General features: G+C 46.6%; 1 protein-coding gene and 1 long non-coding RNA gene across 2 annotated transcripts; one reads left to right on the top strand and one right to left on the bottom strand.

The window, feature by feature from the left end:
• Window positions 1-3,718: 3,718 nt before the first annotated feature.
• Window positions 3,719-4,496, top strand: LOC308465650. The gene is made up of 2 exons (XR_013980527.1): window positions 3,719-4,067; window positions 4,103-4,496. It is a non-coding gene; the product is annotated as an uncharacterized lncRNA (long non-coding RNA).
• A 2,971-nt stretch (window positions 4,497-7,467) lies between these two features.
• LOC308472294 (olfactory receptor 13H1-like) lies at window positions 7,468-10,645 on the bottom strand. Its single transcript, XM_080996984.1, has 2 exons — window positions 10,502-10,645; window positions 7,468-9,383 (listed from the first exon to the last, which is right to left on the bottom strand). The coding sequence occupies exons 1-2, from the start codon at window positions 10,539-10,541 to the stop codon at window positions 8,446-8,448; spliced, it is 978 nt and encodes a 325-aa protein (XP_080853110.1). The 5' UTR covers window positions 10,542-10,645; the 3' UTR covers window positions 7,468-8,445.
• Window positions 10,646-14,096: the final 3,451 nt, after the last annotated feature.

Raw genomic sequence — 14,096 nt, 5'->3', positions numbered from 1 at the left:
CTCCAGGTACAGCTGGCAAAGGCCCCTCTCAGAAACCCATGGCAGCCGTTGCCCCTCAGTAGACCATATTGAGCTGGATGGACCAAGCTGAAGGCATTCTTCAATTCATCAAGGGAGGGAGGGACAGAGTCTGGATACCATCAATTGCTGTGTCAGAGACCATGTTTTTGAGGAGATTTCACCCCTCCCATATCCAAGAATCTCCTGAGAAGCCTGCTGATTCTCCAGAGAGGAGGAGGCGTGTTCTGCTCTCTACTTATTCTGCTCCAGCACCAGAGTCAGTCAGTCAGTGTCGGGGGGGGGGGAGAGAGAGAGAGAGAGACTGAGTGTTAGAGATCGTGTGTAGAGATAAGGTTGCTGCTAAGAGCAGCTGCAGACACTCAGTGCAGTGCAGCATTCATTTATGCTTAGACCTATTTAGCTCTGTATATAGTTGTATAATAGTTGTAGATAGAATAAAGAAGATATTCTACAGAGCTGCTCTCCGAGTTGTTTATGTACTCTGCTAGACTCTGCTGTACTCTGCTGTGCGACGACTGTCTTCTTGTTGGAGTGAATCCGGTGCTCACAACTCTAAGCTGTGAGTCCACAGCACTTTGAACTGTTCCTGTGCAGAAGGTGGTCTCTGGAAGGCTAACCCAGCTCGCCTAGCCCAGTCGGGGCTGAAGTGGATGAGTCCAGTTGGTGGCACTGGCTCAAGGGCGATGCTGACATCGGTTATGGGCCCAGTCGTTGTTCCAGTCGTCTGACCAGTCGTTGTTCCAGTTGTACCAGTCGTCCCAGTCGCCAGAGGTTTCTGTTGCTGATTGCCGGACGGCGGAACGGACGCTGCATGCTGGACTGATTTGCGGTGCCCAGAAGCAGAGCTGTTTTAGAGCAGAGTGTTCAAGCTGCCGCTGTTGCTGCTGCTTGATTTATGGAGGTATGTTGCTGACTGCCAAAGAAAGAAGATAGCATCCCTGTTTGCCTGTTAATTGCGCTCTGAGTGGAAGAGAGAGTGGCTGAAGGAGTCAAGGCTTTATCTGTGTTGCACGAGGGAAGTGTCTTGCTCTAAGTAATAGCAGACATGGCCTGTGCACATTCTGGCCAGATGGCTCTGTCCTTTCCTCTCCTCACGCCTGAGACCTATGCAGTTTGGCAGGTCAAGATGAAAGCGCTTTTACAGAGGGAAAAGCTATTTCACACTATAGAAGATGACCCTCCCGATAAGGATGATGATGAATGGCCTGAGTGGCATGCTGCAGATATGAGAGCCCATGTGTCAGGGGTTCAGGGACAGAGGCACAGGGTAGGCAGGAGATGGAGAGCGATGGGGATGAATCCCAGGACAGCGAGGAAGAGGATGACAATGACTCTAGAGATTCCATGAGTCTTTCCAGCGAATCAGAGGATTCCCAGAAGGGGGCGCCGGTGGTCAAGGCCAGGGGAGCCCCAGGGGGGACTTGTCAGGAGCTGGGGGCCAGCGGGGGATCCCAAAGTGGCAGCTGGGCGTCAGGACCAGCCTCCCCGCCACAGTGCAGCGAAGGGGGTGGAGGTTCCAGTGTATCAGGGGAGGCGGCTCCGGCAGTAGAGAAAGGAGGGAGGTCGGAGCAAGCCACCCTCCCGGAAGGGGAGGGGAGTAGTGAAGGGAGTAGCGTAGCTGTCAAAAGGAAAGTTAGAGGTTGGGGGCGCGCGCCAAGTTCAAATGTAGAGGCGCGCGGAAGTACAGGGAGCCCGGAGGAGGGGCCAGGTCCCAAAGCCCGCAGGAGGGGGCAAGAGCAGTCTGATTCCGCGTCGGAGGAATCCAGGAGGGGCGAAACCCCAGCGGGCAGAAAGACCCTGCGGAAAAGGAAAGAGAGAAAGAGGTGGAGCAGCGCAAGCCTCTTAAACTGGTGCAGGGCAGGGACAGATTCAGAAGGGACTTCAGCGGTCTAAGCCTAGCAGACGTAGGGCTGCGCGCCTCGGATCTGAAGCAAACAATGAACTGCAATAAACACTTTTGTATATAAGAAAAGAAAGGCGTTGGTCTTTTGTGAGCTGAGACTTGAGGCAGCCCTGACAGCGGGCTTTAGGACCTGGCTCCCTTTCCGGGCTGCCTACTGCGCCACTTTCCTGTGCATTTGAACTTGGCGCGCGCGCCCAACCTTCCACCTTCCGTCTGACCGTTTCTTCGCTCCCCGATGGAGGTGTGGCCACTCCTGACTCGTGCCCTCCCCCCTGTTGTGAGCTGCCAGCGCTTGATCCCTGGCGCCCTTCCTCTTCCCTGCTCTCTGGCGGTGACGCTGGTCCCGATTTCCAACTGCTCCCCTCTGAGTCCCCTCTGGCTCTATCTTCCTGGGGTGTCCCCCTAGGCTCCCCCCTTGCCCTGGCCACTGGTGCTCCTTTCTGTGAATCTTCTGATTCACTGGAAAGACTCGGAGATCTCGGGTCGTCGTCATCACTCATCTTTTCTTCTGCCTCCTCCCCCTCGCTCTCTGTTTCCTCCCTTGCCCTTGCCTCTGCTCCTGAACCCCTGACAAGAACTAATACAAAGTAAAGGAAAATATATCTCACGAGTCTATGACCTATTATTAGAATGGGAATTAAAAGAAGAACAGGTAAAGACCGTGATGGTAAGATGGGTGCAAGACCTAGGTTACAACATTCTTATGGAACAATGGGAAAAAGTATGGCAAGAAGACATTAAGTTTACGGCCTGTTATAATCTTAGGGAAAATACTATGAAGGCGATGTACAGGTGGCATCAAACATCCGTACAACTTGCCAAAATGTATAAAAACAGGTCACCCCTATGTTGGAGATGCAATAAGGAAAATGGGTCTTATTTACACATGTGGTGGAACTGTGTAGAAATTTGAGAATTTTTGAATAATGTATACAAGAATTTAAAAAAATATTTAAAATAACATTTTTAAAAAGACCAGAAATATTTCTTTTAAGTGCCGTATTTTTCACTCTATAACACGCACCTGACCACAACACGCACGTAGTTTTTAGAGGAGGAAAACAAGAAAAAAACATTCTAAACGAAACAGTGGATGCATGATTTTTGTGGTTCATGCTGTGGCCACAGACATGTGATCTGACGGTGAGTTTGGGGTAGCCCAATGCAAAAATCCTGAGGATCCATGTGGATCCATGCTTTGTAACCACGTTTTTGCGCCATTGCGGCCCCATGAAACAGTGGGTGCATGTGTGTGTTTTGGTGCAGGCTGTAGCCATGGACATGCTATGTGATCTGATGGTGAATTTGGGGTGACCCAGTGCAAAAATCCTGAGGATCCATGTGGTGCTTTGTAACCACGTTTTAAGTGGGGAGGGAAGGAAAAGCACTCAAGGGACAAGGAGCACGCGTGGGGTGTGTGGAGAAGGAGGAGGAGGAGGAGGAGGAGGAGGAGGAGAAGAAGAAGAAGAAGAAGAAGAAGAAGAAGAAGAAGAAGAAGAAGAAGAAGAAGAAGAGGAGGAGATTGGATTTGAAATCCCGCCTTTCACTCCCCTTCAGGAGTCTCAAAGCGGCTAACATTCTCCTTTCCCTTCCTCCCCCACAACAAACACTCTGTGAGGTGAGTGGGGTTGAGAGACTTCAGAGAAGTGTGACTGGCCCAAGGTCACCCAGCAGCTGCATGTGGAGGAGCGGAGACGCGAACCCGGTTACCCAGATTACGAGACTACCGCTCTTAACCACTACACCACACTGAAGGAGCTTTTTGGGGAGCTGAGTGGGGAGGAGGGAGGGAAAGAGCACTGTTGCTTTAAAGGTATACTTAAGGTATTTGCCCTGTGCCTGGGGTTTTTTCCATTTAACAGTTTGCAGCCTGTTCCTTCCGCTCCTTGTTTTGAAGCAGAATAGATTTGAGCAAGTGAGGAGGACTTGGATTGCAGGGGATTTGCTATTAGCTGTGTAAAAGCGCTCCTCCTTGCAGCCTTCTACTTTGTTTGTACACGTGGCTACTGGTATCAGGTTCAGTTTGAGTGATAAGCAGCCACCAGCAGCAATAGAATGGAGCACAAAAAAGTGGTAGGGGCACTAGGACCCAGACAATGCTCAAATCTATCCTGCCTGAAAACAGCTGAGACGGATTTGCATAGTTTTCCCCTCTCCCTCATCCCGTGCCCTCCCCAGCCTTGTTTTTTACTTCCTGGTTTTCACTGCGCTCGTGGCTCAGAGCTTGAGGTTGGGGTTTTTTTTGCTGCTGGTTGCTTAAATTTTATCTTTCCCGATCCAAGCCCTCCTGTGCCCTGCCGTCCCTCTGCAGCCTCATTGCTCCATTTAGAGAGCGCGCGGACGTCCCCCTCCCTGGCTCCTCCGTAAGCGGCTCTCACTTTGCTTACTTTCAGAGAGTCCCTCCTCCTGGCTGTAAAGCAAGCAAAGCTAGAGCCGCGCAAAGCCCTGCAAGCGGCTCCCGCTTTGCTTGACTGACGGCAACCTCAACTATTTTTTCTTCTTTCTTTTCTTTCTTTCTTTTTCTTTTTTTAATAAATTGTAGTGTCATGTGTATTGTGAGGTATACAAAGTATATTTGCTTCAGTTGTCATCATTTTCTTTTTTGTTTCAAACACAAACTGGGTCATGTCTAGAAAGTGATGTTGGAGGATGAGTGTTCAGACCCCTGGGCTCTCACTTGTGGGGTGCCTCAGGGCTCCGTCCTCTCCCCCATGCTTTTCAACATTTATATGGAGATGCTGAGAGAGATCACCAGGGGGTTTGGCCTGGGTGTTCACCAGTATGCAGATGATACCCAGCTCTACCTCTCTTTTAAATCAGAACCAATTATTGGCAATGAATGTCCTGTGTCTGGAGGTGATTGAAGGATGGATGATGACTAATGGATTGAGGTTGAATCCTGACAAGACAGAAGTACTGTTTTTGGGGTTTCCGGCTACATCAATGAGTCAACGGTGGTTGTTCTTTGTAGCCCTCTGTGGGTTGTGAGGAAGTTCAGGCAGAGGAAGGAGAGGAAATGAGGCATAAATCCTCTCAATGCTCCTCTGTGGGGTATGGGGAGTTCACTGCAGTGTCACACAATCTCGAAAGGCAGAGTGGGAGTGACCTGGGAGTGTGCCTCTGCCTATGGGCGAGCCTCCATTATCAACATGATTTGTTGATACCGTATTTTTCGCTCCATAAGACACACTTTTTTACTCTTAAAAAGTAAGGGGAAATGTCTGTGCGTCTTATGGAGCGAATGTGTGGTCCCTGGAGCCAAATTGCCGGAGTGTGGCACGCTCTTGGGCTGCTCTTTGGTGGGGGGGAGCCGCGCTCCTCTGCTGGCAGCCTCAGCTTCCCCCTCAACCTCGGGAAGCTTTGAAGCTTTGAAGCAGCGGGAGGGCTGTGTGCCCATGCCCCGCGCTCCTGGGCTGCTGATTGGGGGCGGTGGGGAGAGCTGCGCTTCTCTGCCAGCAGGCTCGGCTTCCCCCTGCAGCCCCGGGAATCTTTGAAGCAGCGGGAGGGCTGTGCGTCCATGCTGCTGAATGGGGGTGGGGGATGCTGCTCTGCCAGCAGCCTGCTGTTTCCCCTCAAGGTTTGTAGCAGCGGGAGTTCTTGGGGTTCACAGAAGACTAGAAGAGTACTCAAACCTTAAAGTCTCTCTTCATTTAATGACAGTGATGATGGTTCTTAATGCCATTCTTAATGCCAATGCTTTTCCAACTGGCCCAGGCCCTCACTCTCCCAGCTACAAAAGGACTCCTGTTCAGGGACAGAGGCACAGGGTAGGGAGGAGATGGAGAGCGATGGGGATGAATCCCAGGACAGCGAGGAAGAGGATGACAATGACTCTAGAGATTCCATGAGTCTTTCCAGCGAATCAGAGGATTCCCAGAAGGGGGCGCCAGTGGTCAAGGCCAGGGGAGGCCCAGGGGGGACGTGTCAGGAACAGGGGGCCAGCGGGGGATCCCAAAGTGGCAGCTGGGCGTCAGGACCAGCCTCCCCGCCAGAGTGCAGCGAAGGGGGTGGAGGTTCCAGTGTATCAGGGGAAGCAGCTCCGGCAGCAGAGAAGGGAGGGAGGTCGGAGCAAGCCACCCTCCCGGAAGGGGAGTAGTGAAGGGAGTAGCGTAGCTGTCAAAAGGAAAGTTAGAGGTTGGGCGCGCGCGCCAAGTTCAAATGTAGAGGCGCGCGGAAGTACAGGGAGCCCGGAGGAAGGGCCAGGTCCTAAAGCCCGCAGGAGGGGGGAAGAGCAGTCGGGGGATAGCGCGTCAGAGGAATCCAGGAGGGGCGAAACCCCAGCGGGCAGGAAGACCCTGCGGAAAAGGAAAGAGAGAAAGAGGTGGAGCAGCGCAAGGCTCTTAAACTGGTGCAGGGGAGGGACTGACTCAGAGGGGACTTCAACGGTCTAAGCGTACAGACGTAGGGCTGGGCGCCTCGGATATGAAGCAAACAATGAACTGCAATAAACACTTTTGTATATAAGAAGAGATTGGCGTTGGTCTTTTGTGAGCTGAGACCTGAGGCAGCCTTGACAACTCCTGTGGCAGTGAGACCTTGGACCATTGGCTGTGGTGAGGACTGCAGGGCCTGCTCCCTTTCAAGGCCTTTCCAAATGGCCCAGGGGGCATGGCCCAGGCCCTCATTTGGAACAACCTTTTTGGGAAGTGTGGGAAGTTGTTCTGCTATTGTTCCCTGTTCCAAGTGGTTAATGTGTTTTAAAATGTCCTTAAGCAGTCGGTGGCATTTTAAATTTTTCTTTCTTTTTCTCCTTTTTTGCTTTGTTGGGGGTGGGTGGGATGGATATCTGGTTGGAGATTAATTTTAGTATAACTGTTCTGTTTTTGTTTTTTGTTGGAACTCATTGTCTGGTAAAAGGAGAAATTGAACTTGGGGGGGGGGGCATGTTGGCTTCCCATGTGTGCCAAGGGCCCTGGGAGGGAGCTGGTGTGGGGGTTGTGACACGCCACCTTGCCTTGAGGAACTTTTCATGGGGCAGGGGAGCAGCATGATCATGGAGCGGTTTGTGCTTGTGTGAGGAAGGATGCAAACTTGGGTTTGAGGCCCCGGCAGGGCTGGGAAGATTCTCCTGCCTGAAGTTCTGGAGAGAAGCTGCCAATCTGTCAGGTCTGTCTGTCTTGGTATAAGGCAGCTTCCTAAACCCAGGAAAGGGAGCTCATCTTCCTGCAGTGGGAAGCAATATTGCATTTTGCAGGGCTGGACATGGTCCTCCGCTAAGGCCTTGGGGAAGCCAAATATAAGCTCAGCCAAATATAATATGTTTAAGTTGAAGAATGACAATGGAAGAGTGTGGTAGATCACTGCCAGTTTTTGATACTGGGTCACAGCCTACTTGAAGTTGGACATACCTGTTCTATATAATCAACTGATACTCTTTTAGCCCCACAGCCATATTGGTAGAATAACAGAAACTGAAGCAAGGAATTCATAGCTAAAGGTAAAATAAGAGGGAAATAATTCTAAGGATTTGGAGAGGAAGATATTTATATATAATAAATTTATTTAATACATAGACAATTTAATACAAATTGTTTGTACTCTGAATATGTAAATAATTTATTTGATGGCCGAAAATGGTACTTCTGAGGGTTGTGTGATAGATCTTTCACATGGTAACTAGAAGAGTTGGACTTTGCTTACTGTGAAAGATGTTTAATATGGTTTAATCTTACAAAAAACATTTTATGCACATCATGTACCACTCAAGTTTAAATGATACTACAACATGGTGATTTAAATGGTGATTTAAATTTTTAACATTTGGTTAGCTGGCCTAAAAAGTGTGTTTTAATGGAGAATTTCTGAAGACAAGCTAGGAAACAATGCTCCCCAAGAGAAAGAAGGAAGGAAAAGCAAACCAAAAACCAAAAACCAATCTCTTACTAGTTGTGATTGAAAAAATAAAACTGCTTCTGAGATCATACAATTTTTGGAAAGAGGATGTCAAGAAATCTGCAGAGAAGAAACTGTAAATATCCTTGCCTTTCCTTGCCTTTTACTCTTTTACTCAAGCAAAGATGGAGAACCTGGGGGCCTCCTGATGTTACTGGAATACAGCTCCCATCTTCCCTGATCACACTGGCAATGCTAGCTGGGACTGATGATAGTTGGAGTCCAAAAACAGCTGGAGGACCACAGGTTCCCCCAGCCCATGCCTATAGTTAGATTTGTAAACTGCTTGGGGTACAGTTAAATATTTTCCTTTCCTCACTATGAGAAGCTATATTGCCACCATAACCACCAGCAGCAATAAAAATATTGGACTAGATTCAATTAAATAAGTTGTGCTAGTGGGAGTCAGCATGACTCATGCTAGTGCAAATGGGCAGGCCCCCCCATTCTGCTCCAGAGAAGCACATTGAAGTGGAAATCCTTCCCTTCAGACAAGCAGAAATTCTTACACTGATGGAATGATCTCCTTAGCACTACTTTGAACTCCACCCATTTGCAGAATAACAAAACACTTTACGTATTCCTGCTGATATCTATCTATCAATATAGAATTTAATTTCTGAAGTGCTTTATTCCTCCACTTTCCTTCCAATTGCTCTCCACAGGGCTCCTTTCACATCCCTGTTCCTCAGGCTGTAGATCATGGGATTGAGCATGGGAGTGACGACCCCATAAAACACAGCCATTACTTTTTCCTTGTCAGTGACTTTGGCTTGAGGCCTGAGGTACATGGCCAAGGTTGTGCCATAGAAAATTCCCACCACAGCCAGATGAGAACCACAGGTTGACAAGGCCTTACTACGGCCTTGTGATGAGCGGATACGCAGAACAGCGACACCAATGCGACCATAGGTCACCAAAACAAAGGAGAAGGGGAACACCAGAGTGAAGACACTGGTTACCATCATGCTGACTCCACTGGCTTGGGTATTAGAGCAGGCCAATTTCAACACTGCCTGGAGCTCACATTTGAAATGATTCACCACATTGGGCCCACACAAGCGTGCCTGCATACTGAAAAAGGGAACAATGGTCAGGAGGAAAGAGCTAGACCACAGGCTGACTGCCAGAGAGATGCACAACTTTTGGCTCATGATTAAGCTGTAACGTAGAGGGTAGCATATTGCCACAAGACGGTCATACGCCATCATTGCTAGCAAAAGGCACTTGGCCACTGCCAAAAACAGAGCAATGCTCATTTGTGCAAAACATCTGCCCTTGGGGATTGTGGGCCTGTCTGTGAAGCAGTGGGCCAGCATCTGTGGGACAGAGGTGGTGACATAGCAAACATCAATGAGGGAGAGGTTGCTGAGGAAGAAATACATGGGTGTATGGAGGTGCGAATCCATCACAATGAGCACCACAATAAGTCCATTCCCAGCTACAGCAACCACGTACATCAGCAAGAAGAGAATAAACAAAACAGCACGTGCTTTGGGGTTTCTGGAGAGGCCTATTAGAACAAATTCAGTCACTGCAGTTGTGTTGCCCCATTCTTCCATGTTACCTGTAAAAAGTGATATCAAATATCATTGGACCTCATGTACGACATTCCAGCCCTTCTGTTTATTTCCTCAGTTGTGAAATGTTATAAATGGAAAACAAATTAAAAGTTCATGTGTAGAGATCATGACTAAGTCCCAGCCACTAATGAAAGGCAAAATGTAAAGCTTTTGTTGATTAATCTAATTTTGTTGTTGTTTGGTCGTTTAGTCGTGTCCGACTCTTCGTGACCCCATGGACCAGATCAGATCCCCTTCATGGATCACTGCCTTGTCGTGGCGAAGGGGCTTGAATAACTCAGAGAAGCTATGAGCTATGCCGTGCAGGGCCACCCAAGATGGACAGGTCATAGTGGAGAGTTTTGACCAAACGTGATCCACCTGGAGCAGGAACCGCAAGCCACTCCAGTATACCTGCCAAGAAAACTCCATGGACAAAGACAACAGGCATATAATCTAATTTAGGTGATACATTAACATTCACCAGGTTGTACTGCAAACTGACTAACATTTGATAGCAGATTAAAAAATTCAATTGGCTCTGTGTAATTAGGAAAGCATAGAGGGTATTTTCCCTTTCTTCATTTGCATTTTCCCTTTCTTCATTTTCCCTTTCTTCATTTGCATTCAAACCAAACCTCCCCCACTCCTTTCACACTTGCTAGCTTTACTCACAAGGAGCAAACTAAAACATTTGTTTGTTTGTTTGTTTGTTTGTTTGTTTGTAGTATTTCCTTAGGAGATTTTTCTCCTGCTCTTTGACTTTGACACACTGAAGGTGTTTCACAAAAACAAGAGATAGAAAGTGCAGTAAATAACAATAATAATAATAATAATAATAATAATAATAATAATAATAATCTGAAACAAGGCTCTAACAACATGTTTGCATCACAGTGTATTTGGGGAGATGAAGCAACCATATAAAATATCTCTAAGTGTATTCTTTAGGTCCTGAATTAGTGCATGTAGATTTTCAACTCAAAAAGATACTCTTCGTCACTCTTATATTTTATGGAATATCTGTCTACCATAAGGGTCTCCTTCTATATTGAAAGACCATATACAACTGTTTACTAGAAAAAGCGTCAAACACATCTTCAAAACTTTTTATCACACTTACCTCTCAAAAAAATCACTCCACTGTGAATGCGCTTGAACATTCAGCAAACATCCGTTTTAACTTAGTCCTACTTATTGAAATTTAAATCTTTAGATGACTCACTAGTGTTGTAGAATCTTCATCTGGCTAAGAACAAAACATAGTTTTGTCAGAACCAATTAAGATTTACATTTTTATGGTATTGCCAAAGTATTTATATTATCTCCAAACATTTTTAAATCCATGATCTTATGTTGGAAATTCAGAACTGTTTATGAGATCCCAGAGGGACCACATCCCATGAGGATAATTAATGAAGAAGAGCAGAAGCTAGAAGCAACTTCTAAGAATTTGCAACACCAAAATATCAAACATAAACTGAAAAGGATAATATGACTTTTATCTAGGCTTCTTAAAAGTGCACATTGTGTTGCAGAAATTCACTCAAGTTCTGAACTCCTGAACCCTTGAATTTGGTAATTGCTATATCAGATTTTTTTCTGATGAAAAAAGTACCAAACATTTGGCTCAATAGCTTCTTAAATTTACAGCACTAAAATATCAATGACAGACTGAAAGAATGGGAGGAAATATTTCAGTGTTGTATTATTATGATCTTTCCATCAGTGTAAGCATCGCACTTTGTCAGTTGGAACAATCTCCCCCCCATGCTGTTCTGGGGGTTCTCCTGACCTTCCAGAATGGATATGATGGAGGTGCAGAGGTACTTGTGGGGTGAATGGGGAAACCTGACTTTGGGCTAGCGGAAGTCCTTGCACGGGCTTTTGCTGGCACATCAGGTTAGTTGAAGCTGGCCTGATGTGACTTTCCTCTATTTTTTCATTTCAGTTCACTTTTAATTTGTATATTTCCTTTCTGTATTACACAAGGCAGTTTACAACAACGAAATATACAACAAAAATCACACACCTTATAATCTGATCCAATACAACAAGGTCATAATAAAATAATAACTTTAAAATAAGCAACATATCAAATGAAGTAATATTCAATAATCCATTAGAACATAATTGTACACAACAGTAATATTGAGGTACTCTGGGCTTCTACACTATCAGATAAATTCACTCAGGTTCCTGAACTATGGGCAGACTCAGTTGGTGTTACACCAGGACATTTTCTGTTGGTAGGATTGAGGATGCCATTAGTTTCAGCTCAAGATAAATGCAAAGTGATATTGAAGGTTCTTCTCCAAGGAAACATCTGAGAAATTCCATGGGACACGCCCCCAAAACAGCAACCAAATTTGATAAAACTACTGAAAGTTTCAAGGGATCTGTGTAGTATCACAGTATCTGTGTAGTAGCAGTATTCAACTAAATCGTTCACCTTCACTTTCACTCTTTCTCTCTCTTCCCTTCCTTCTCTCTCTCTCTGCTTACTTCCTTCTCTCTATCTCTCTTCCTCTCTCCCTGATCTTTCTCTCGTTCTCTCCATTTCTTATCTCTCTCTCTCTCTCCCTTTCCTCTCTCTCTCTCCCCCCTTCCTTCTCTCTCTACCTCTCCCTTTCCCTTCCCTCTCTGTACCTCTATCTCTCTCCTTCCTTTTCTCTCTCTCTCTTTCTCTCTCTTTCGTCTCTCTCTCTCCCTTTCTTCTCTCCCTCCCTCTTCTCTTTTTCTTTCTCCATCTCTCTCTCTCTTCCTTTCTTCTATCTTTCTCACTCTCCCTCTCCTCTTCTCTCTTTCTTTCTCCACCTTTCTCTCTCTCTCTCTCCCTTTCTTCTCTCTCTCCCATCCCTCTCTCTATCTCTCTCCTTCCTTTTCTCTCTCTCTCTCTTTCTCTCCCTCCCCTCCTTCTAACTCGTTATGTCAAAACAGATTCCTTTTGGTTCAATATGCACAAAAAGAAGACGAATAAGCTTTGATTGGATATCAATTGATTGGATATCAACCAGGTTTCAGGTTCTATGGCTGTGCACCCAAAAATCACAAAGCGAAGTGAAAGAATCCCGAACAAAGGAAAACAGATTCTTTTTGGTTCAATATGCATAAAAAGAAGACGAATAAGCTTTGCTTGGGCATCTTTCACTTGCACTTGGTTTCAGGTTCTTTCGCTGTGCATCCAAAAATCTCAAAGCGAAATGAAAGAAGCCTGAACAAAATAAAACAGGTTGTTTTTGCTTCCATGTGCATAGAAAGAAGACAAATAAGCTTTGGGCTTCTTTCAATTGTGTTATGTACTGAGTTGAATAGGATCCAAACTGCAGCAGTCTGGACTTCCGGAGGCGGCGCCATCGGCAATGGCGGATTCCCTCTAGTCTCGAGGGAATAGCTCCGCGGAAATCGGGTCGTGCCGCTACGGCGAAGCGGGGACCCCTTCGAAAATCACAGGCGGGTGTAGCTGTGACCGTGGGACTCAGCGGGTACCCTTAGCGCCCCCCCAACTCGCGAGGGAACCCTGGAAAGAGTTCAGGAACGGAGCGGGGAGTTTGGCGCGATGCTGAGAGTCAACTGCTTCTTCCGTGGAGTGAAGCCGCGCAGCTGTTGCCGGAGAGCGCCGACCTTTTTCCTGTGACAATTCGGCTAAGAAACAACTACCCGTGAGTAGGTTAAGACCGAAGATTGGGGGACTTAAGGAAAAAAGGGCTAATTTGGCACCGAAGCGGGAAGGTGTAAACAGGAAGTCCGCCTTCCTTTTATGTAAATAGATCAAAGCAAAGACTGTCAAAAGCAAAGAGCTTGAAACTGCGTTGAAAAAGACTTAAATCCTACATCAATAAAAAGAGAACTCCCTCCCTGTGGTGCGGGAGAGGGGAGGGAGAAGGGGAAGTAAGTTTTGCCCACAAAAGAAGAGAGAAAGTGAACTAAGACCATCACTTAATGCCTGGGAATGGACTGTCAAGGGACATTGATATTGCCGTATTGGGAAACACGCTGTCAAAAGACAATGCAACTTTCTGACAGTTAGCTCTGCGAGAGGGATACTTTGATTTTGAAAAGCTCCACTGGACTTGAAACTGTTGCCCTTTGCGGCTAAGGGGGGATCTTTGAAAGCTGGAATAGCTATTTTATTTTTACAATTTGGAACTGCTGCTGTGTCCCCCTAGAGGAACTTTGAAATTACTACAACTGGCCAGGGAATTTTCCACTTTAAATTGGCTATACTAAAGGGGAATTTTCCACCACAAATAAGCAAGCGTGGGACCGACCTTGACTCTTAGTTAAAGTGTTATGGCAGACTCGACTCAGGAAAAAACAACAAGATCTGGTAAAATTAGACAGCAGCAGCGTAGACCGTCAGCACCCAGCCTTCCTGCCCCACCAGGGGAAGGTTCAGCCCAGGTGGCATCCAAAGGAATGGCAGCTGAAGGGGGTTTATCTTCAGCCTTAGATAAATTTTTTGAATCTTTGGAAAAGTAGAGTAAACAAGTGGCTGAAGCGACAACTAAAATTGATCAAAATACAACAAGCATTAACAACTTGGGGCAGAAGGTGAATTCAAATACAGAATCTATTGAGAAACTGCTGCAGGAATCTACTTTGAATCGAAAAACAGCTGAAGAGGCCAAGCAGAAAGCATTGGCTGTAGAGGAAAAGATAGAGGAAAAGATTCCACCGATATGTAAGCAGCTGGAGGATCATAAGTCATCGCTGTC

This window comes from Podarcis pityusensis, assembly GCF_964106645.2.
Source record: "Podarcis pityusensis genome assembly, chromosome: 2".
Taxonomy (NCBI): domain Eukaryota; kingdom Metazoa; phylum Chordata; class Lepidosauria; order Squamata; family Lacertidae; genus Podarcis; species Podarcis pityusensis.
The sequence above is the reverse complement of the archived record's forward strand: the minus strand, read 5'-3'. Positions and strand labels throughout refer to the sequence as shown.